This window comes from Zeus faber, assembly GCF_960531495.2.
Source record: "Zeus faber genome assembly, chromosome: 7".
Taxonomy (NCBI): Eukaryota; Metazoa; Chordata; class Actinopteri; order Zeiformes; family Zeidae; genus Zeus; species Zeus faber.
The window spans coordinates 31,744,931-31,766,567 of NC_137203.1; the positions used below are offsets into that span (position 1 = coordinate 31,744,931).

General features: G+C 43.2%; 1 protein-coding gene across 1 annotated transcript in view; it reads right to left on the minus strand.

Moving 5' to 3' along the window:
• Positions 1 to 527: 527 nt before the first annotated feature.
• nr6a1a (nuclear receptor subfamily 6, group A, member 1a) overlaps positions 528 to 21,637 on the minus strand; it is a gene marked incomplete at both ends in the record, with an annotated part of 105,941 nt that continues 84,831 nt past the window's right edge. Inside the window, 8 exons of the mRNA XM_080003909.1 lie at positions 528 to 664; positions 2,993 to 3,145; positions 6,090 to 6,211; positions 8,363 to 8,617; positions 9,664 to 9,894; positions 11,013 to 11,173; positions 11,686 to 11,741; positions 13,389 to 13,619. Of these exons, the coding sequence (XP_079860035.1) occupies positions 528 to 664; positions 2,993 to 3,145; positions 6,090 to 6,211; positions 8,363 to 8,617; positions 9,664 to 9,894; positions 11,013 to 11,173; positions 11,686 to 11,741; positions 13,389 to 13,619 (1,346 nt within the window). The remainder of the gene's footprint in view (positions 665 to 2,992; positions 3,146 to 6,089; positions 6,212 to 8,362; positions 8,618 to 9,663; positions 9,895 to 11,012; positions 11,174 to 11,685; positions 11,742 to 13,388; positions 13,620 to 21,637) is intronic.

Below are 21,637 nucleotides of genomic sequence, written 5' to 3' on the forward strand. Positions count from 1 at the left end.
GAGGTTGCCGACAGCATCCACTTAGCGATTACTTTTTTTTATTTTACAATATTTCTTTTCGACTAGGTAAGTTCTTCTATTCAAACGGCGCGGAAAAGTCACCCGAAAGTCACAAAGAACATCTTCCTGAGGTAGTCTCAAAAAACACTCATTTGCATGTGTCCACAACCCCCCCCCCCCCCCACACACACACACACACACACACACACACACACAAACACGTTTGAATAAAATTAAAAATTCATCTTAAGGTCTAGCACTAACAGTGGCAACACCGACACATTGAGCAAATTGGTATACGCACTCATTGTAAACTCCCAACGCAGACCAACGCGTCCGTGTGCATTTGTGTTTCCACAGAAGCACGTGCAGTGTAAATCAGCATACATTCAGCTCTGTCGTGTAATAAATATAGAAAAGAAAAGAAGAATAAAAACAAAACAAAAAATAGCTGCTTGTCACATTCACAGGTAGATGGGACCCCTTCCCTGTCCCCAACTGAGGGGACGGGGGATGGGGGTGGGGTTCTAGTTTCCAGGCGAGGGTCCCGTGGTGACGCAGGATGGAGGGCTGGTCCTGTAGCTGTTCAGGCTGGATTTGCAGGAGTGCAAGACTGCTTTGAACAACAGGGGGAGCTGCTCCAGTGGGACGTTCACCAGCTTCCCTGGAGGCGGAACGCGAGGCGCAAGAATGATCACTTGTATACGTCTATAGATCATACTGTGAGTAAAATCTGAAAATTACCATGAAAATAAAAAAACAGAAACAGAAATAGCCACAATACATAACAGAAATAGTTAAATATATAAAATATACAGAATATATATATATTTTTATAAATATATTTTTGCACAGGATCAATTATTGGTATAGGCATATAGGCTATTATTATAAATGATTACTATATACTATACTATACTACTATGTACTTACTAAGCTGTTACAGAGTATACAGTGTTATAATAGTGGTCTATCAATGTATTGCATGGTTATTGTTAAGTTCTGTGAGTGAGTTAGTGAGTGATGTGAGAGTCATGAACAAATTGTTGGAAACAAACTACTTTTTTTACTGACTCGAGAGTGACAAGTCCTCGTCTCCACTAACTCGTTCACTGACTCACCCCTCCGACCTGCTACTAGCTAGACAACGTGTCACACTATTGTGCAACTCTTGTGTTAACTGTATTTGTGGAAATGTATCAAGTTAAATACTGTATTGACCTAGCCATGTGAGAAAAGAAACCACTTTGGTGCTTGTTTCAACTCAGTACTAGCTCGACCAGCCTGGAGCCCGCCCCCTGGCCTGAGCTGATTGGTCTGACATGAGCTGCACGAAGCACTCACTCACTTGATCTCCCAGCCCGCCCGGAGCTGGAGTCAAGGACGGACTCAGGGTCTGAGTGAGTGAGTGATTCGTGCAACCCGGTCGGGTTCGGGTTCTCGGGAATCAGTAACTCAGTACTCGCTCTCCCACCCCAGAGCCCACTCCCTGCCCTGAAGGTCTGACTCGGCTGCGTTGGATCACCCACAAGTTCCGTGCCACAGTGACAATCAGTAACCCTCCATGAATTTTTATTTGTCCCTTTTTAGTAGTTGACTACGACTCAACTCGATTCTGATTGATCAATCATAAAATTTCAGTTCAATTCAAATTAAAACGTTTTGCCTTTGAGAACTCTTGGTTTTTCAGTCTTTTATCACAATGATATGGATCATTTCCCTGTAGAAAATTGGTGGCGTAATTGTGTGAGTCAGTGGGGACTGGGAGTGGGTGGAACTCGTTGGTTCAGGTGGTACGAGTGAGTGACTGGTTGACTTGATACTCGGCTGTCAATTCGAGTTGAGCAGCTCTGACTCGTGAGATTGTGAGTGAGAGTAGCTCTGTTTGGTTGAGTGCTTCTTCTGAGCAAGCCTCCAGGAACAGTGCCAGACTTTGAAGCTAATTTTACATAGTGGTTGAAATGTGCTATACAAATAAACTTGCCTTGCCTTGGTCAAACCGTGTAAACCGTGCCCAGTCTTAATACTATATATAAATTACATTTTATTTTAAAAAAAATGCACCACATGGCACAGAATAAAAATAATTTATCGCAAACAAGAAGGTCACTTAATTACATCTGCAAGTTTTTTGCAAGAAAAAAAAACGCTTAATCCTCTTCCGCGCGCCAGCACCCCCAAGGATTTCCTTACAATTTGACATTTTCATTAAACACTTTAAATGAAAATAACTACTGTGGGACAGTAATTTTAAGTTTTATATATTTTTAAGATGGATAATTTGTTAAACAGGCAATTGTAGAGCCCTGCGCATGGCCGTTTCCAGTTTCTGATGAATGAAACAAATAAAAACAGTGTGTCTTTAATATTTAAGATGTATTTACTTTATCCTAAATGAACAAAACAAAAATGAAATGAAATGAAATGAAATGAAAAAGTGTATTGTGTGGGGGTGGTGCGGTTTAAGCAGCAACACCTGTCTTGGGTCTATTGCTCATCAGAGCAAACAACGAGTAACAGGTGAATAACCCATCCCCACACACACGGACAGAGGCTCTGCCGTGTGTGTGTGGGGATGGGTTATTTACCTGTTACTGAATTAATTGTGGAGGCCAATATCACCATTAAATAATTGTATCCCATTTAAGTTAGTGGGGCACTAAACCGGAAGTTAGCCGGCTCAGCCGGTGGAAGTCTCTGGTGCGCATGCTCTATGGGTGCTGGGGCCAGTAGGGGATTCCCTAAACTCTGGGAGACTAAATTGGCGACTCAAAAACCAGACTCTCATTAGTGCGTGACTCATACAAACTCGAGTCAGTAGAAACAGTCGAACCTCCCATCTCTAGAGTGGTTGAGTGAGTGAGAAAATGTACTGGATAAGTTTTATGTTGATGGTTGACATAAACATAAAAAAACACGAGTATATAACATGGGATATGGGATGAGAAAAGGCTAGTCCCAGTGTGTGTTTCAAAAGGCGACGTCTTCTCACCTGCGATGCAGCGGATCTCAGGGAGACACATCATGATCTCGGGAAAGCGTTTTGGCTGGTGCGGATACTTGTACTCTGTGTAGTCCTGGCACACGTACCAGTAGCGTTTGTTTAGCTGCTCGAGTTGGGACACATTTGTCAGGCCTCGGATATCTGGGGTGGAAAAGGTTGTAAAGATAAAATCCCATGAAACTATATTTGAATGGGCCAATTTTTCCCTTGGGCGATTTCACAGTTGGTATTGGGTTCGACATCGTTATAGGCATAAATGGGTACGGATAATGATTGGAAAATGTGTCCTCTTCCCAACTAAAGTAAAGTAAGTCTTTATAGGGCAGGCTCATTATTTGAATTTTATTAAACTCAGGTCTTAAAATGTTGGTCCCCATCATATACAACCGTTTAAGAATTACCACTCTGCTGTTTGCTCTCACTGCACTTAAATGCATTCCAATGGGGCAAACTTTTAAGCCTTATAAACCATGTTAAATTATCTAATTTTAGCCCAAAATTATGCCCGACAGTCTTGGTATGTCAATGGAAAAAGATAAAAATTGTTGCAAACTGTTCATTTTATTATTTTTCAGTGATTTATTGACTATTTTGCACTTTCACATGCGTTTTTGGCTACATCCTCACATCCTCCCACTGGCAAACTGCTGTGGCCAACATTGTGCTTTGTATATACTACCGCAAATGTAAAAAGTTGGAAATAAAATGTGATATCCAAAGATACACTCGTCATCAAATAGTTTGAACTCTGTTTATATATATATATATATATATATATATATATGGGCATGGTCTGGTTGAGCAGCCACACCTGAACTAGATCTAGGTGATTGGGTCAGAGTGGCTGCAAACCTGTCGCTCGTTGGTTGGTCTAACGGGCAACTGGTAAAACCGCCATCCCCACACTCACTCAGGATAGGAGCCCTGTCATGACATGTTCCATCTGCTCCTGGCTAATTCCACCGAGCCTGCTCTCTACAATAAACTGGTGTCTACAACCCATCATCTTTTGTGTCTCTGTGCTGGAGGGCCCTGAAAACACCACTTGGTGGCGTGTGGCAGGTAGAACTGCCACATATATATATACTACTCACAAAAAGTTATGGACATTCGGCTTTCGGGTGAAATTTCAGGATGAACCTAAAATGCACTATGACCTTTACAGGTGAACTTAATTTGACCTCTCAACTTTTGAATGCACATGTCCAACTGTTCAATGTTTCAGTACTTTTTGCACAACTTGCTGTTCTCTAACAAGGAGCTGAACGGCAAAATTCACAACAGGTGTTTGATCCATGAATCGACCAATACATTTCCTGGTTCAATTCAAATTGGTATTTAAACAGTCCTCTTCATCATGCTGTTCACATTCTGACATCATGAGACCAAGACGACACCTACTGAGCAACAGTACCTCGCCATTGCGAGGCTTCAAACAGGATGTTCTCAGAGGGAAGTGGCCACTGAGCTTAGAGTGTCACAGAGTGTCATCAGCAGCTTGCAACAGAGATACAGAGAGACTAGAAGAGTCACAGAAAGGCATAGAAGTGGACGTCCTTTGGCCACATCCCACACTGATGAGCGCTTCATTGTGAACAGTGCCCTGCGGAACCAGATGATGAATGCCACTCAACTCCAGGCACATTTAAGGGAGAGAGAGAGGTACCCAAGTGTCATGTCAGACCATTCTAGACCGTTGACATCAGCGTGGTCTGCATGCTAGATGACCTGCAAGGGTACCTGACCACACCACCAGGCACAGGCATCATCATCTTGCACAGGCCAGGGAGCATTTACGCTGGATGAGGGACCAGTGGGCCTTAGTGCTATTCTCTGATGAAAGCCGATTCACATTGAGCAGAAATGATGGCCGCCAACGATGTTGGAGACATCAAGGAGAGCGCTATGCATCAGCCACTGTTGTCACCAGATGAGCCTTTGGTGGTGGTGGTGTTACAGTGTGGGCAGGTGTTTCTAGTCAATACAGAACTGCCCTACACTTTGTGAATGGTACAGTGCCAAGCCCATACTACCTGAATAACATCATTAATCCAGTCATTGTGCCCCTGCATGAACAACACAGGCCTAATTTCATCTTCATGGATGACAATGCTCCAGCTCATGGAGGTCGCATCATTAGGGAACGGCTGCTGGAGACTGGGGTACCTCAAATGGAGTGGCCTGCACTTTCTCCAGACCTGAATCCCATAGAAAACCTATGGGATCAGCTGAGTCGCCGTGTAGAGGCTCGTAACTCTGTACCCCAGAACCTCAATGACCTGAGGGCCACCCTTCAAGAAGAGTGGGGTGCCATGCCTCGGCAAACAATAAGTCGACTTGTGAACAGCATGAGACGTGGTTGTCAAGCTGTAATTGATGCTCAAGGGCACATGACAAGTTATTGAGACATTGACATTTTTTGTTGTGGTAAACCCACCACTGTTGTTGGCTTTTGTTTCAATTAATTGTTTGAGATGAGGAAATCACCATTGCATGCTTCCACTTAAATGCTCTACTTTCACGATATAATATCACTGTAGCGTGAACTTTTTACATTTTCCATAAATTTCACCTGAAAGCCAAATATCCCTAACTTTTTGTGAGTGGTGTATATATATAGATAGATATAGATATAGATATAGATACACATACACTTTTATATACATCTATATATGTATATAGTGGTTAAATGTTTATGTCTAGTCAAATTCCTTGTATGTATGTGAACATACTTGGCTTGGTGAATAAAGCAGATTCTGATTCTGACAGTGTGAAGCTGCAGCAGGGTGGTAAATTTCTTGATAGTAACGCATTCAGCGAGGTTGTGCTTCAGTTAAAAAATGATGGGAACCAACATTTTAATGGGCTTGTGTTAAAAAACAGCAACCCTTTAAGGTCAGAGTAGTGCCGCCAAGTTGATACTCATACTAAATTATCAATTGGTCAAATGTAGGACTCTACCGACAATCAGTTTTTACCGAGGTGAGTTTTATCATTGAACTACCCGAGTAAAATACAGAAATTTGACACATTGAAACACAGACTGCTGTCTCTGCAAAGGTTGTGCGCAAAATGCTGCTGTTACCTTGGTTGAGGAAGTTGATGGCTTTCATGCAGGCGTACTCCTCATTGCTGACCTTCAACTGATGGAACTTGCGAAACAGATATATCAGCCTCTCCATCACCTCCATCCCATCCTCGCTGAACCTGCGAAAGGGACAGAGACGTGTCAAACTAGAGGAAATACGACGGTAGTTTGGTCAGATTTCGACAGGAGAGAATAAACCCAGCGACCAGCAGGTAAAAAACAAAACAATCGAGGCCTGCTATGTCTTTAATGTAACATTCATTTCGCTGTCCAGAAGCGTTCCTGTAACCAGTTGTCGGATGACTGATCTTTTAATCACTCTTGCCTTTTTTGGGGAGAACTCAGAATCATCTTTTATCTCAAGTTGCGCAGCTAAGCAGAGAGAGTTCACCGGTGTCAGTAAATCACACGCTCGCTCCCCAAATTGCCTCGTAAACTGCAGTCAAATTGACCGGGGGATCGCAAAACCAAACCTGTAAATCTCGCAGATATTTAGAAGAATACGTGTCACCGGGTCATATAATTGTGGTGTTTGATTTACGCTGAGGAGCGAACATCGTCTGTGGTGTTCGTTCCACAGTGGGACAGACGTGTATTTCACTGGCGAGACGGTGCTAGATGGTGCCCTGTCCTGAGCGGCCCTCCCCTGCCACGGACCAACTCATTTGGACCCTGTCCAACAACAATAGCTCAAGGTATAAATAATAAAAGCCCCCTTACGGAGATATTGAAATCACAGAGGGGAACGGAATTTGCTTCACAGGAGATGTTGCTGTCTGGAGCCCTCTCTATCTCTCTCGGGTTCCAGTATGCAGGGTTCTAGTATATATTTCATAACGTAACAATCTCAGAGGCCATTTTATACCATAACACACAATATCGATCCACTACCTTATCCAGCTAAAATAGGCCACTGTCATCAGGGAATACCATTGCCATGAAAGGGTGTACTTCGTCTGCAACAATGTTTATGGATGTGCTACGTGGCAAAGTAACATCCACATGAATGCCAGGGCCTAATGTTTCCCAGCAGAACGTCGCCCGTCGACACTCCCTCCGCTGGCTTGCCTTCTTTCAATAGTGCATCCTGGTGCCATTTCTTCCCCAAATAAATGATGTACACATGCAATGTAAAGGAAAACGTGATTCATCAAACCAGGCCACCTTCTTCCATTTCTCCATGGTCCAGGACGCTTTAGGCAGTGGACAGGTCTGCGTCTACGCAGCCCCATACGGAGCAAGCTGCGATGCACTGTCTGTTCTGACACCTTTCTTTCAAGCATAAACCTTTTCAGCAATTTTTGCTACAGTAGATCTTCTGTGTGATCGGACCAGACGGGCTAGCCTTCGCTCCTCACGCGCATCAATGAGCCTTGGGCACCCATGACCCTATCGCCAGTTCAGCGCTTGTCCTTCCTTGGGCCAGGTAGGTACCGACCACTGCATACTGGGAACACCCAACAAATGCTCTGACCCAGATGTCAAGACATCCCAATTTGGCCCTTGTCAAAGTCACTCAGATCCTTACGCTTGCCCATTTTTCCTGCTTCCAACACATCAACTTCAAGAACTGACTGTTCACTTGCTGCCTGATATATCTCACCCCTTGACAGGTGCCATTGTAGCGAGATGATCAATGTTACTCACTTCACCTGTCAGTGGTTTTAATGGTGTGGCTGATGGGTGTATGTGTGTGTGTGAGTGTTTGTGTGTGTGTGTGTGTGTGTGTGTGTGTGTGTGTGTGTGTGTGTATGTATATATATACATATAAAAACAGTGTTAGAACAAGCTGTCAACACACTCATTATAGACTCAACAGGAACAACAGGAATAATAAATAATTGCAGGGGGTCTTTCGTTTAACATTTCTTTACAAATAAATATTTTCAACTCACTAATAGTGGTGGGGGCCCCTAGGCTACGGCTAAAGGCTAGACCTCGGCAAAAAAAATGTGTGGGGTTTTCTCTCGCAACTGCAGCTAATGGCAACAAGTTTTAAATACATTAGTATGCCAGAAAACCTTCTGTCTAAAATCTCCCCTGCAAAAAATGTAACATTTCATTTAAGCAAGTCGAGAAAATATAAAATAGATCTTTTTTTTGTTTTATTTAACCTTTTGTTGATAAATAGACTGGTCGAATAGTGTTTATAAGATTATTAGTTAGCTTTATGGATTTGATGAAGTAGAGAAATTTAAGCAATATTTAGAAGAAAAAAAACCCTCTACTTTTAATAACTTATAAACTCATTTCCACCCCGTCTCTCTCACCCGTGCAGTTCGTCGTCGGAGGGAGTGTACTTGGCGGTGACATCGGCCAGGTCTCCGAAGATCTGTGCGCTGTAGATAGTGAGGCAGGAGAGGAGGATGAGCTCCTGCCAGGTGGAGCTCAGCAGGCACGTGTAGTCCTCGATGGAGAGCTCGCAGAAGAATGGCAGCTTCTTGATCCACGAGATCTGGCGGAACAGCAGCTCGTCGGCCAGCCGGCACAGCAGGGCGAACAACTCCACCTGTGTCACCTTGTAACTGCAGGGTGGATGCATGTTGGTGAAACAACACTACTACACAAGGCGCGACTCACTTTTTATGACACACATTAATAGAGGGATATAGGTATAGATATTCATCCCCTGAGGGAAATTGCAATGTCAAAATAGGCAGCAACAATAAAGAAGTAAGGATACAATATGCAGTATGCAATAAACCTAAAGATTACCTGAAAAAATTGCAATATACAATAAAGCTAAGGATTAACTTGAAGATGGAAAAATTGTGAATGCAAAATTAACAATAAAAATAAAGCTGACAATAAACCAAAGATAAACAATTGAACAATATCAAAAATTAGCTATGACAATAGCCTACTGATAAACAATATATGTAAACATACAAATTCACAAAAAACAAAAAAATAAAGCAAAAAAATAAACAAGAAAGATTTGACAGTATTGTAATATTATTCCAAAGTCTCCACAAAACAGGAGAAATGACAGCTCTCTATGGAGCAGCAGTGCATTTTGTGACGGTCCCTAAACACATGGCAACACATAGTTTAGGGACAGTCATAATAAACGTCGCTGGTTATTTTTATATAGAAGTCTTGGTGGTTATACTACAGCTTATGGTTTTGCAAATTTGCCCATTGTCTATGCCCTCACAATAAAAAAATATAACTTATATTAGTGCAAGTAAATATAAAGGTAAATACTATTTAACGGGGTACAGGTTAGAGATAGGTAGTAGAGAGAAACAAAATAGCTCATCTGCTAGACGACTCAAACTGTTATGATAAAGGTTTCCTTTAGGTCAGATAGCAACGTAAGTCATCAGGTATTGAAGAAGAAATCGAACTGTTACTTTTTTCCATCCACAGCTAAGCAAGAGGATTTTCCTTGGATTTCTATCAAGATGAAGTGAGTTGGTTTCATCTGGCTTCGGGTTTTATAAAATCAGGATGTCGAGTCTAAGGCCTAATATTTGAACATTTTTATTTAAAAAATTCTCATCATTATTGGTAGCATTGGCATTAGGTTGTTGCAGGAGACTAAAACAAGCAAACACACGGGACTTACCCGTCTTCGATCAGCATGGGCGTGGCCAGGGGCGCCAGGTCCTCAGCCGCCACCAGCTGCAGCACCAGGGGGTGCGACTGCGGGTAGAGGCTCCGGGGCTGGGGAGCCAGCAGGCCGGACTGGGCGGCGTAGCTGAAGAGGTGTGGCAGGAGCTGGTAGTGTGTGGACATGGAAGTGTTGATGTACTGGTCCCGGAGGGCTGCTGTGTAGCCGTTTATCTCCACCGAGCGACTGGGTGGGGGTGGGGTCAAAGGTCGGACAGAGGACACAAAGATTTTGAAAAGACTCATCTCAGTCTCAGGTTTCATAGTTGATTTCATAGTTGATTTCTATTAGATTAGTCTAATAGAAAAGGAATACAGATATGATGAGGGCGACAGTAGGTAAACCAAAAGTATATGCAAGATCAAGATCATTACATTTCACTGCATATATGTATGAAAGTATGTATATGTATGTGACGAATAAACCTCTTGAATCTTGAATCTTGAAGATATTTACCAAAAAGATTTGATGAGCAAAACAAAGTAAAGTTAAAAGTTGGTTGAGCCGTACAAGCTGTAAACATATGGATGGTTGACATTCGCTGCGTGCCAGAGACATACGCTGTGTCATTCTTCGTGCATTTTTCCGTTTGAGATTTTATTTGATAAAAAAAAAATAATAATAAATAGACCTTCTTCAGAAACACCGTTGCAATCAGCTCTCGGGGCGGAGCCATCGCATGATAAGCGAAGATGCTGTTAATGCGCAAGCGAGACTAAAATAAAAGCCGCCGTGCTCGTACCCTCATAGACAACATTCGGCCTTGACGGCTGAGCAGACGAGACAACACTCGCACCTCCCTTTTAATTTTTCTTTTCACTATTGCCAAGCAGCTGTGCATATACTGGACAGGCATTCTCTCTCTCTCTCGGATTACAGTATGCAGGGTTCTAGTATATATTTCATCACGAAACAATCTCAGAGGCCATTTTATATCATAACACACATTATCGATCCCTTCAGATTTTGCCCCCTTTGCACGGACCCCTCCCTCATCTCAGATCTTGCTCATCCTCACAACCCCCCACCTCCATCTGACACCCCCTCCAAAAAATCTCTCTCCCAAACAAAACTCTCTCTTTCTCTCTCTCTCTCTCTCTCTCTCTCTCTCTCTCTCTCTCTCTCTCTCTCTCTCTCTCTCTCTCTCTCTCTCTCTCTCTCTCTCTCTCTGGAGGGATTATGAATACCAAAACTATGTATGGGTTAGATGGGGGCGTAGTAGGCTGTCACGGTCACCTCATTATCTCACTGGCACTGCGTCTGAATAGTGAGGGTGGTGATGGGGGTGTGGGTGGGGGACTCACTTGGACGAGAGAGTGGAGGCGGGCGAGGGCTGGTTGCCCTCGGAGACGCCGTTGCTGGGGGAGCTGTGGTCACTGTCTCCGTTGTTGCCCCAGGTGTGTTCCGGAGCATCCTCCTTGAACTCCTGGCCGGACATGATCCTCTCGATCTCTTCCTCCGTGATCTGTACACAGGGGGAGCGGGGTGAGGAAAGAGGGGAGACAAAGAAAGATAAAGAGAGAGGGATGAATGATGAGAAAGTGTTTGTGTCATGAAGTCATATTAAACTTGTGTTGGTGAAAACTAATCAAAAGGCCTGGGGTATATAAAAAAACCCCAACTGTGTCTTTCTTCCACTCAGAAGGAAGGGGATACTTTCTAAATCGCTTCATGTACTTTCGAGGGGCCCGCGTGCCTGGATCCTCAGGTAACTGGCCCCTGGGGGTCGCCCGGTTTCCTGTTTCTGCTCCTCTGCTATTTCAGCCGTCACAATGCCCCGCCCCGATTGGTCCATATGTCTTCAGATACGTGGGCATGGACACCATGTCACTCGGGAATTGAATCACTTTGGGAGTTTTATATGATCTACGTTTTAGTCTTGTCTATAAAACTGCCTGCTGCTTGCTTGGACATTCATTACATGCAAGACTTTCATACTGGGGTCAATGAATGTCAAAAACAACATTTGACGACTACCTGAACAGGCCCAATGCTTTTGTTCCTTCCTCCTGGCATCCCATCTTCTCTGATTGCTACAAAAAAAAACAGAAAACAAGACATTCAATTGACATTTTAAATGAATTAATTGTAAATATATATTTTCCACATAAGGTATACCAAAGGAAAACGTGGTCGGCTTACCTCATGTTAGAGCTCGACCTAGTGGCCAAAAACGATCCCATAATAAGACAGGACACAGAAAGACCACTTGCATGAGTCCACCACTAGAGGTCAGACTAGATCTAGGAGGGAGGATTCAGATGCTCTGTAGCCTACCGAAGAGAGGTTTTCATTTTGCTTGTTTTTTTCTTGTCTGTGCTCTGGGAGTGAGTAATTATTTAGCGAGGGTACTCGAGATTCTACAGTGGCCCTGAGATCTCAATGCACTGCAACTTGACAAAATACATGCAAATAGCAAAACACAAGCAAATTCAGAAACCATCTTCACCAATTTGACAACACATGCGCAGCATTTAGAAAAAGCGCTGCAAAGAAGTGTCATATGGAATGCGTACCAAAACGATTTGCAAATTCAAAAAACACAATCGCATTAACGAAAACACAAATGCATAAGCCACAACATTACGAAAGTGAGCCACAACTGATGCATTGATTTATCTGCAATAAAATATATTGAACAAAATTAGTTTGTGTCTGTAATTATATATAAGAATTTATACAAATAATAACCTTCAGCTGCAACTATCATAGACCAATCGCACCACACGAGACCACAGTGTCCAAATCCTCCATCTGCCTCCTCCATGCAATTAATAAATAGAAATAAACAACTTTCATATAGATTCACGGTTTTTATTTAAGCCATTTAAGTGCGATTTTCCTGAGAAAACGGCTCCGTGATAGTGTTCTTGGGAATCTTTTGGGTGAAAAGGGATATTCACTCACTTGTGAGTGTATCCCTGTGAACCAATCAATGATTCACTGAATCACTGATTCGTTCGCAGGGATACACTCACTCACTGAGTGAGGGAGTGAGTGTGAACAAACGTGATTCAGAATCTCGCAACTGACAGAGCACAACTGAACGAACTGATAAACGCATTGTTTCAGGAAGTGATTCAGTTCTATTCCTTCACCCAAAAGGTTTGAATCGTTCGCGAACGACACAACATTATCATTGAGCCGGGAGATGCAGTTTCATTTCTGTTGTTGTGGCTTTTGCACAATGCGGTTCTGTTTTTTTGAATTTGCAAAGCATTTTGGTATGCAGTCCCTTCAACACGTCTGGATTTGCAGTGTGTTTTCTAAATGCTCTGTATGTGTGGGTGAAGACATTTTATTAATTTGCTTGTGTTTTGTCTATCTGCATGTGTTTTCTTCAGTTGCAGTGTGTTGTGCTCTCAGGGCCACCATGAGATTCAGAGCAGTGACAGATTTGAGATAATGATGTAATTATGTAGCTTCAGCACAGAATGTGGAGATGACAGAGAGAGAGAGATTAGACTAAAAGAAAGCTACATACATTTTGTGCTTGATTAGTTTAGTTTACCCACTGAATTCAAACATAAATTCGCGAGTGACCATTCTGAGTAACTGCTGCACAGCCATTCCAGGAACAGCGTGATTGATTTCAGTGACAACTATCTCAAGCCTTCACTTCAGGCCTCGATTGACATGGCCGCACAGGTGTCTTATTATTTATTTATTTTTCTACGTACCTTTGCGGTTCATGCCCATTTGCAGACACTTAAGCAGGCGGCAGTACTGGCAGCGGTTGCGCTGCTTGCGGGACATCTCGCAGTTCTTGTCGCGGCTGCAGCGGTATACACGCTTGTTGCAGATGCTGCGCTTGAAGAAGCCCTTGCAGCCCTCGCAGGAGATGATTCCATAGTGCAGGCCTGTGGCGCGGTCCCCACAGATAAGGCAGGTTCGCTGGTCAGCTGGATCATCTGCTGGGTGGGGAGGAGGAGGAGGGGGAAGAGGATGAGGAGAATTATATAATTATTGCGCCCACATTTTCCCCCGTCACTTTTCGTCAAAATCCTTTATTATTTTTTGACAGATTTCCCATCTTGCCCCTCGCCGAGGGCGCTGGTGTTAATTGAGATCGCGGGGGTTGGTAGCGGCTTATGTGCTAACCAGCTCCGGTTAATCCAAAGTATACTTAAGCTCTTAACTATCTTTTTTAACTTATATTCTGTCAAGTTTGATGAAAAGAAAAAATGAAACACTGTTGGCGGGACGTCATTTATTTACAGTACACATGTGAAATGTACACAGAATTTAACTCCAATAAAACTGGAATGGCTGCATTCACATTCACAAAGACAACCAAATCCCCACATTATTTTTGTCTTACACTGTAATAAATAGATGTTGGAATGGAATGAATGAACATTTAGAGTCAGGGCAGTTTCATTTACAATTTGTTTTTTAAAATTTGATGGCCTGTCAAACTTTGCTTTGAATAACAGTGTAGGGTGTTAACGGGTGGGGCCCTAGGGAGCGGCCGTTCAGGGATCGGAGAACAGGGAGAGCAAAACTCTCTTGTATGTTTAATTTAGCAGCCCCCCCGGTGGGAGAAAGGAACGGGCTAAAATGACACGAGCGGGTCGTTTACGGTTTCGTCTTTCCTCTTGAGAAGGAAAGATTGGATTGCTCTAAGAGATCTACTCCCTAGTGTGTATGCTTAGTCCTATTGTTGTAGTTTAGAGACGAATCAAACAATTACTGGGATTGCCTTTTGTCTTGCGAAAAGAAGGTCTTTATTATTTGCTGAACTTGTCAAATGTTTTTCTTTTACTTAAATAATTAGGGGCGGGGCTATTTTGAACCATAAGACAGGGGGATATTTGAGGGCCCAGATGGAGGGTAGGAGATCACGGCCAGGAAGTCTGTATGTGTGTGGAACAGGATGTCCTAAACAAAGCACGGTCAAAAATGGTAAGTTAAAATGACGCAGCGCTCAAGGGTTCTGAGAGACGCAGGGCCGGTGGATTTCAGCGAAACATCTGTTGACCATGAGAGAAGGGAAGGGAATGAGCGCAGCAGAGGTGACATGCAATGGATAGAGAGAGAATTAATTTTGTCCACCTTGAATATGTAATATTCCCTGTACTCATGCGATTAAGCAAACTGTTAAGACAGCAATCTCAGAGATGCTGAGAATTTCCTCTTAAACTCAAGCGCCCCATTTTCTACACACACGCTTCCATATACCACTAGACCATATCATAAAAACTCAATAAAAAATGGAGACTTAGGCTTCAGCACAAACTCTACTTCTGTCCGCAGTATTAAGTTAACTCACACACACACACACACACACACACACACACACACACACACACACACACACACACACACACACACACACACACACACACACACACACACACACACACACACACACACACACACACACAGACAGACACGGCATCAAACCCCAGGGAGCAGATGGGTTTGTTCGGCGCCATGGTGACAGTGAATGAGACCCTCTGCCTGGGCTGCGGTTCGGAATGCAGTCCTGCGCTGATCTGTATCTAGACCCGTGCGGGGCCGATGGCACCCAGGGATCAAACTAAACATGAAAGGGCCTGGGGGGGAGGGGGACATAATGCAACGTGCCTCCACCTCTCTTCCTAATGATGATATCAGCTTAACCGGGGACGGCCCCTTCTCTCTGCTTGTCTGCGGCACGAAATTGCCCGTCACAAGTTTATCTGCTGGAAAGTCTAAAATGGCAATGGAAGTCATGAAAGACGGGGTGGCCTTGGAGATTCACTGAAGATTTATGAAAACAAGTTTAAGAAAACCTGGTGTGGGAAACCAACCTGAGGTCCCGTTCCCCCAAGCAAAGTATTATGACACCAAATTATACTTACTTTGATGCAAGGCGGATTCACTTGTGGCGACGCCTTGGAGTGCGGTGCGACTTTGGTCAATGTTGAGATTGTGAAATTTGTGGAGCTGAGCCATAGCAAAATGGCTTTAGCTCTGTTTGAACTCTAAAAGAAGCCACAATGGAAAATGGAGGAGGCTTCACTTTATCCGTGTCACGTGATTGTATTTTAGGCGATTCTTTGCTGTCAGAATAAAAACTGCTACACAAGAGAGACGCAGTATGGATTAGATGATAATAGTAATTATTAAAATTGAAGTTAAAACAGTAATTATGTTTCCTTGAATTGCATCGGCAGGCTAGCAAGCTACCTAGCTTGTTAGCAAACAATGGAGTTTACTGATTCCCAAGAACAGGAATCTTGAACTGCCTATTTCCGGTGTGACTGGAGCCTTAAGGCTTATTTCCTCGTAGCAGAGATGCTAATTGTTTCACAAGGGTACATATCAAGGAACCAAATCTCCAAGTTCTTCCTGTATAACAGGCTTTCTGGAAAGAATTTGATCCCTGCTTGACTGCCAGTCACGCTGTTACTGTATTAGTGAACAGACTTTTGAGGTAGTAGAGGAGGTTTGGAGCTTTTCCATCCAACAGGCCTCAGTCCAGAAGGCTGGTTTAATGGTGTCCAGTGGTGTAGTGCAGGGTATACGCAGGTATAAGGAGTATACCTACTTCTTTTTCAGTCTGCATTGCGTATACCCTCTTCTCTGATATGCATCATTCAGGAGTGTCCTGCGATAGCCAAATCATCACACAGTCCGAGCACGTTCCCTTTTAAAAACATCCACTACAGAGTTATCTTCACATAAACAGAGGCTAATTATGTAGTTGTCTTGCCCTGTAGTCTGTGGACCAGTATAGATTGATTGCTCTTCTGTGGATAATGTTAATTCCAAAATGATCCTTACTCCCTGAAGTCAAGCAGCAGAAGTTAAGCGACAGTTTTCAAATACTACTGGCCAATGTTTGGGTGAGTATACCCACTTCTCCAGGCACCACTACACCAGTGTCCACTGAGCCAAGAGATTAACCCAGACATCTGATTAATGTGAGACACTTGGGTAATGTCGTAACAGCCAGGACCTCTACCCGCCAATGGAATTCAGCGAGGGTGAAAAAGCCACACAAACACAGAGAGTCTATAGTTACACTGCTCTTTTAAAGAACCGATTCACGCCACCTGTATAGAAACTTGGTTTCAAAATGACACTTCAGGCCAAAATCCTGCTCGACTGGTTCAGACCGCCGAGTAGACGGTGTCGTGGTCCCACCTTTAGCCACTGAGCAACTCAAGAAATTATTGAGCAGAAGGAACAATGCAATTGATATGCCCTAAGAGGAACGTCAGAGGAAACCCGGACATTAAGATAACTTCAGATAATGATGTCTCTGTTTACCACCTTTTGATTAAAAAACAATCTGCAGTTCCCATGGTCGACAGGCTACAATCATCATTTCTGTTAGAGTAGTGTTGTGTTGTTGTTTTTTTTGTTGTTGTTTTTACAATAAACCCAGTGCAAATAAACCCCTGAGCCTGTTATCTGAAACGGGAACTCCTCATCAGGAGCACCGAGGTGAAAGAAGTTCCATTCCACCCTCCGAAGCTTACTACTAAAGGCTCTGTTATAGTCAGCGCAAGCGAGCTGTGCGGCCCATGGCGTGCGCACTACCAGAGGGCACGAGCATATATAGTTGCGTGTTGTCGTGTAGATTCTGTGGCGATATTTTCCTGAAACTCAAGGGGTGCCATGCACAAACAAGGTCCAAATCTTTGGACGATGGTGCTATCTCCTTCCATGAATTCAACACCATCTGGTACTTTTTGTGATGATGCATGGGTGGATCGTACAGATTGAAAATGCGGAACTCTTCCTTCGGGCTCGTATATGTTGAATTACCTGAAGCACACGGTGCAGAGTTCCAAAAATTAGGAGGTGCGCACCCTTGCGCAAGCGCCGCAATGATGTAATTCATGCCGCGCACACTAAACGACACTACGGCTATATACCAGGCTTAAGACTCCTAAAGAGTGGGCTTTCATAGTAGGGCTGCAGGGTTCACGTACTAAAGGTAATTAGTGGGGTGGGCGGTGGAATGGGGATGTGGATGTGGATGTGGGGGTGCATGGCATGAAAGCTTTTCAACAGATAGAACTGACCGGTGAATGGAGGACTCCCAAAGCCGCTCGGGAGAGATTACCATTTAAATGATATGAGTTTTAAGTTATCCCAACTCCCACCACACCAACCCAGAACTCTGTTGGCGGGGGGGTGTTATAACACTGTACCAGGGTTGGGTGAGGATTAGGCTTTAACTATTTCAGTGATTAACTCTGTGGAGCATAGGGGTGAGCTCCATTAAAGAACAGAAAGCGCCATTGCCCTATTAAAAAAAAATGTATTGAAGATTATTGAAGTCGGTTTTCTTCACCAAATTTCACGTAAGAATCAAAGGACATGTATGTTAGGGTTAACACTCCTGTCAGTGCCCCTGACCAAAGCACTGGCAAAAGAGCTGGAGTTGGTCCCCGAGCGCTGAACTATGGCTGCCCACTGCTCCTGGGTATAGGATGGGAGGACAAAGATTCATTGTATCCTACTTGTACAATGACAATAAAGAGATATTCTATTCTATGTAATGAAGTGATGAAACTTGACTTGGGTGGGGATGGTTAATTCTTCTTCTATTGGCACTCAACTGTGTGCTGTCACTCACTGCTTTCAACGCATACAATGCAGCCCGACAAGCCAAAGGTACACAGAGCCACAGAGAATGGCCACGCTGCCTTTGAGCACAGCCATGTTTGACTTGAGGGGCTAGTTGAGCTTCATGATTCACCTGGACCTCAGAATATGGAACTTTTCAGATGATACATTCCAGTGGGGGGAGGTGGAAACTATGCTGACTCTGCAAATATCTTATTACCCAAAATAATGTTACAATTCTTTAACGATTGTTTAAATTAGCCTATGTTGACTGAAATAAAGTTTCATATTACATATGTATAGAATTTTTTGTCAAAATAATTAAAAAATATATATTTTGAAGTTATTTAAGATGACCACATTAAAGTACAATTTTAGATTCTGTTTTTTTATACAACCCAAAAATATTTTAATGGTATTTAAATTGATTGACGTAAACTTTTATGTGATCCAAATATCGATTAACCAAAATCATTTGATATTTAAAGATGATATCAAATTAGCGTTGACTCAAATAAAGTTTCATATTACATTTTCTATATTTATCAGTCAAAATCATTTTTAAGTGATTAAGTTATTGTCTGCCTCATTTAGGATCAAATAAAGCCACTGTACGGGCACTCACCACCTCTGCCAGCCATTTGTTCGGCTACCCCAGGGCTCCCTCCCGCCTTAGAGGTGAATTTGTTATAAACCCCAACATCCACCCCTTTGTCAAACGCCCCCAACTTCCTTCCATAAGTGAAAAACACAATGGCAATTAGTTTCCTCTGCTCACGCCGCCGGGGGGAACTTATTTGCTGAATCTGTCACCCTCTCTTTCAAGTGCATGGCCGCCATTATAAACAGGCAGCGCTTCGCACCTCCTCAGACTTGATCTCACGCCGACACATCCTATCGACTTCACCTCCTCCTCCTCCCTCTTTCGGAGTTTGTTGTTTTGGTCATAGCCCTCACGCCAGCCTTAATTTTCCCGACCACTCACCGAATAGGCCTCGGGATGGATATAGTCATTAGATTTGTTGGATTGTTGTTCTGTGTTCAATGGCTTTGACTCTCCTAAAGGAAAAAAATCTAAATCCAAGAATCTACTGGGAAAAATAAATAATGGAAATTAGCTTTTGTGTTGCTAATAATGTGTTGCACTAATTCTATTTGCGCTGGGTTTTTCCTGACGGGGTGATAAATCCTCACCGAGGCCACATGTGGGAGAGTTATAAAGCCATTCCTTTTGCTTCATCTTGAACTCCACTCACTACCTCTCTAGCATTGGTGCTGGAACTCCCTCCCAGTGCCCTGTTTCACTACCCCCCTCCCAGGGCCCATTAAAGACTGCATTGTTTTGCAGGGGTCAGGCTGGGTTTCATCCCAAAGTGTTAATGCAAACCAGTAAATGCAAGTAAGCATTTTAATCTCCGGCCAATGGTGCAACGTAAAGACAGTAATAGTCAGTAAAGACAATACTTCTTAATTTTTCTTATCTACATATGTTTTCTTCTCCAAAAGTCATCCAAACTGGGATAAATGGCCATAATTGTGAACACCTCATATTGCATTGAGTAATGTTGCAATGTTTAAGGAAGACTAGATCAGTTAAAAAAAAAAATCATAGCATGAAATAGGCTCTTTAGTTCTTTGTTCTTCAAGGGTTAAAATTTGTATTTACTTTTATTTATTTCAGAAAAGTAACTTTTCAGTTTTGAATTTCCCAACAACCAAAATCAGGTGGGCATACCTAGTGCTGTGGTCCCAGCTTAGTGCGCAGATAACACTGTCAAACCACCAACACAACAGTCAAAATTATTTTCTGAAACGCAACACAGGTTATCGGGGGAGCCTTGACTTGTTTTACGTCAGCCCTCACAATTCCACCGAATTTACCGAAGTTACCGAATGAATAAAATGATACATAACTGGCCTTCTACAAAATCCCAAGAAAAAAAGTGGTTATTGGTTTTTACCAAATCTAACATTTTTTTCCAGCACCCCCTGGTAGCCGGTGTCTTCTCCCCAATCACATCACATCTAAAACAGAGACATATCCTGGCCAAATCTGCCCCTTTGTCAAGCCCCCCCGGCCCTCCCCAGCCAAACAATGGCTGGTGCACGGTATAAAGAGCAGCCTTTGCGAGGCATGACAGAGCAACAAGGCGGTTGAAGAGGGGTTTGTCCCCCCCACACAAGGTTTTGTCTCGCCTTTCCATCACAATTGTGCCCAGCTGAGAGAGAGAGAGAGAGAGGAGAGAGAGAGAGAGAGAGAGAGAGAGAGCGAGAGAGAGAGAGAGAGAGAGAGAGAGAGAGAGAGAGAGAGAGAGACCAAGCGGGGGATGGAGAAATCTGTTGTACTTTTCCGCTGTGAACCCAACCCACCCACCTCCCCTCTCTCTCCTTCCCACATTCTTCCCCCCTTTATCTCAAAACCTTATATAACTAACATCCCCTGAAAAAAGAAAACTAGCTCCCCTACCTAGAGGGAGGAGGGGAGGGAGAATTACAAAATGTTCCTTTCTTTATCCCACCGTAGGTAGAATGAGCACGCCTACGCATTCTAATGCATTTGCAACATTGATAAAGTTGAAGGCACATATATATATATATATATATATATATATTTTTTTTTTAAAGCCTTTGGGGGTGTTGGTGGTACGGGGGTTGGGGGTGACAGAGCCAACATTCCTGCAAAGCCCAAAGCACCCCACCCACGCACCCCCCTGCCTACACTGTCATGCTAATCTCGAAACCTCCAGGGAGTTGCGAGATCGGAGTGCTCATCCATACGACAATGATCACCTGTTGACGTCGCCCGACCTGATAAGATATAAGATAAAAACTTAACAGTGATACAAAAACAGGGACGCCTTTGAAGTTATGCATATGCAAAAAAACCATTTAAATAACACGCGCCCGGGCTATTCTGGGAGGTAATCGTCAAACATGCGCCTAATGTAGCGTACCTGTCTGTCACCTTTTTACTTCTTTTTTTTGGGGGGGGGGTTAGAATCTCCAGAATCTTTGCTTTTAGACCAGCGATCAAAATCACTGGGCTTTCGGCAGTTTGCAAGGGTCCCCCACAGCAAAACCTGCTACAGATGACATGGTTCAGAAAGAACGATTGCATTTAATTCTATTTCCACCCCATTCAAAAACATTTTGATTGTTTAAAGTAAAATAATGTTGACACTTATTCCTGAAAAGTTCTTTAAAGAAAGAATAATTGTATCTAACACGCTGAGAATTGTGAGCCTATACAGCTGTTTAACGTATAGAGCGTTGGTCTGTCTACTGTCACTTGGATTAGCAGACAAGAGATTAGAATGACCTTATTGTCCTAAATCGCAACACAATAAAAAAAAAGCACTAT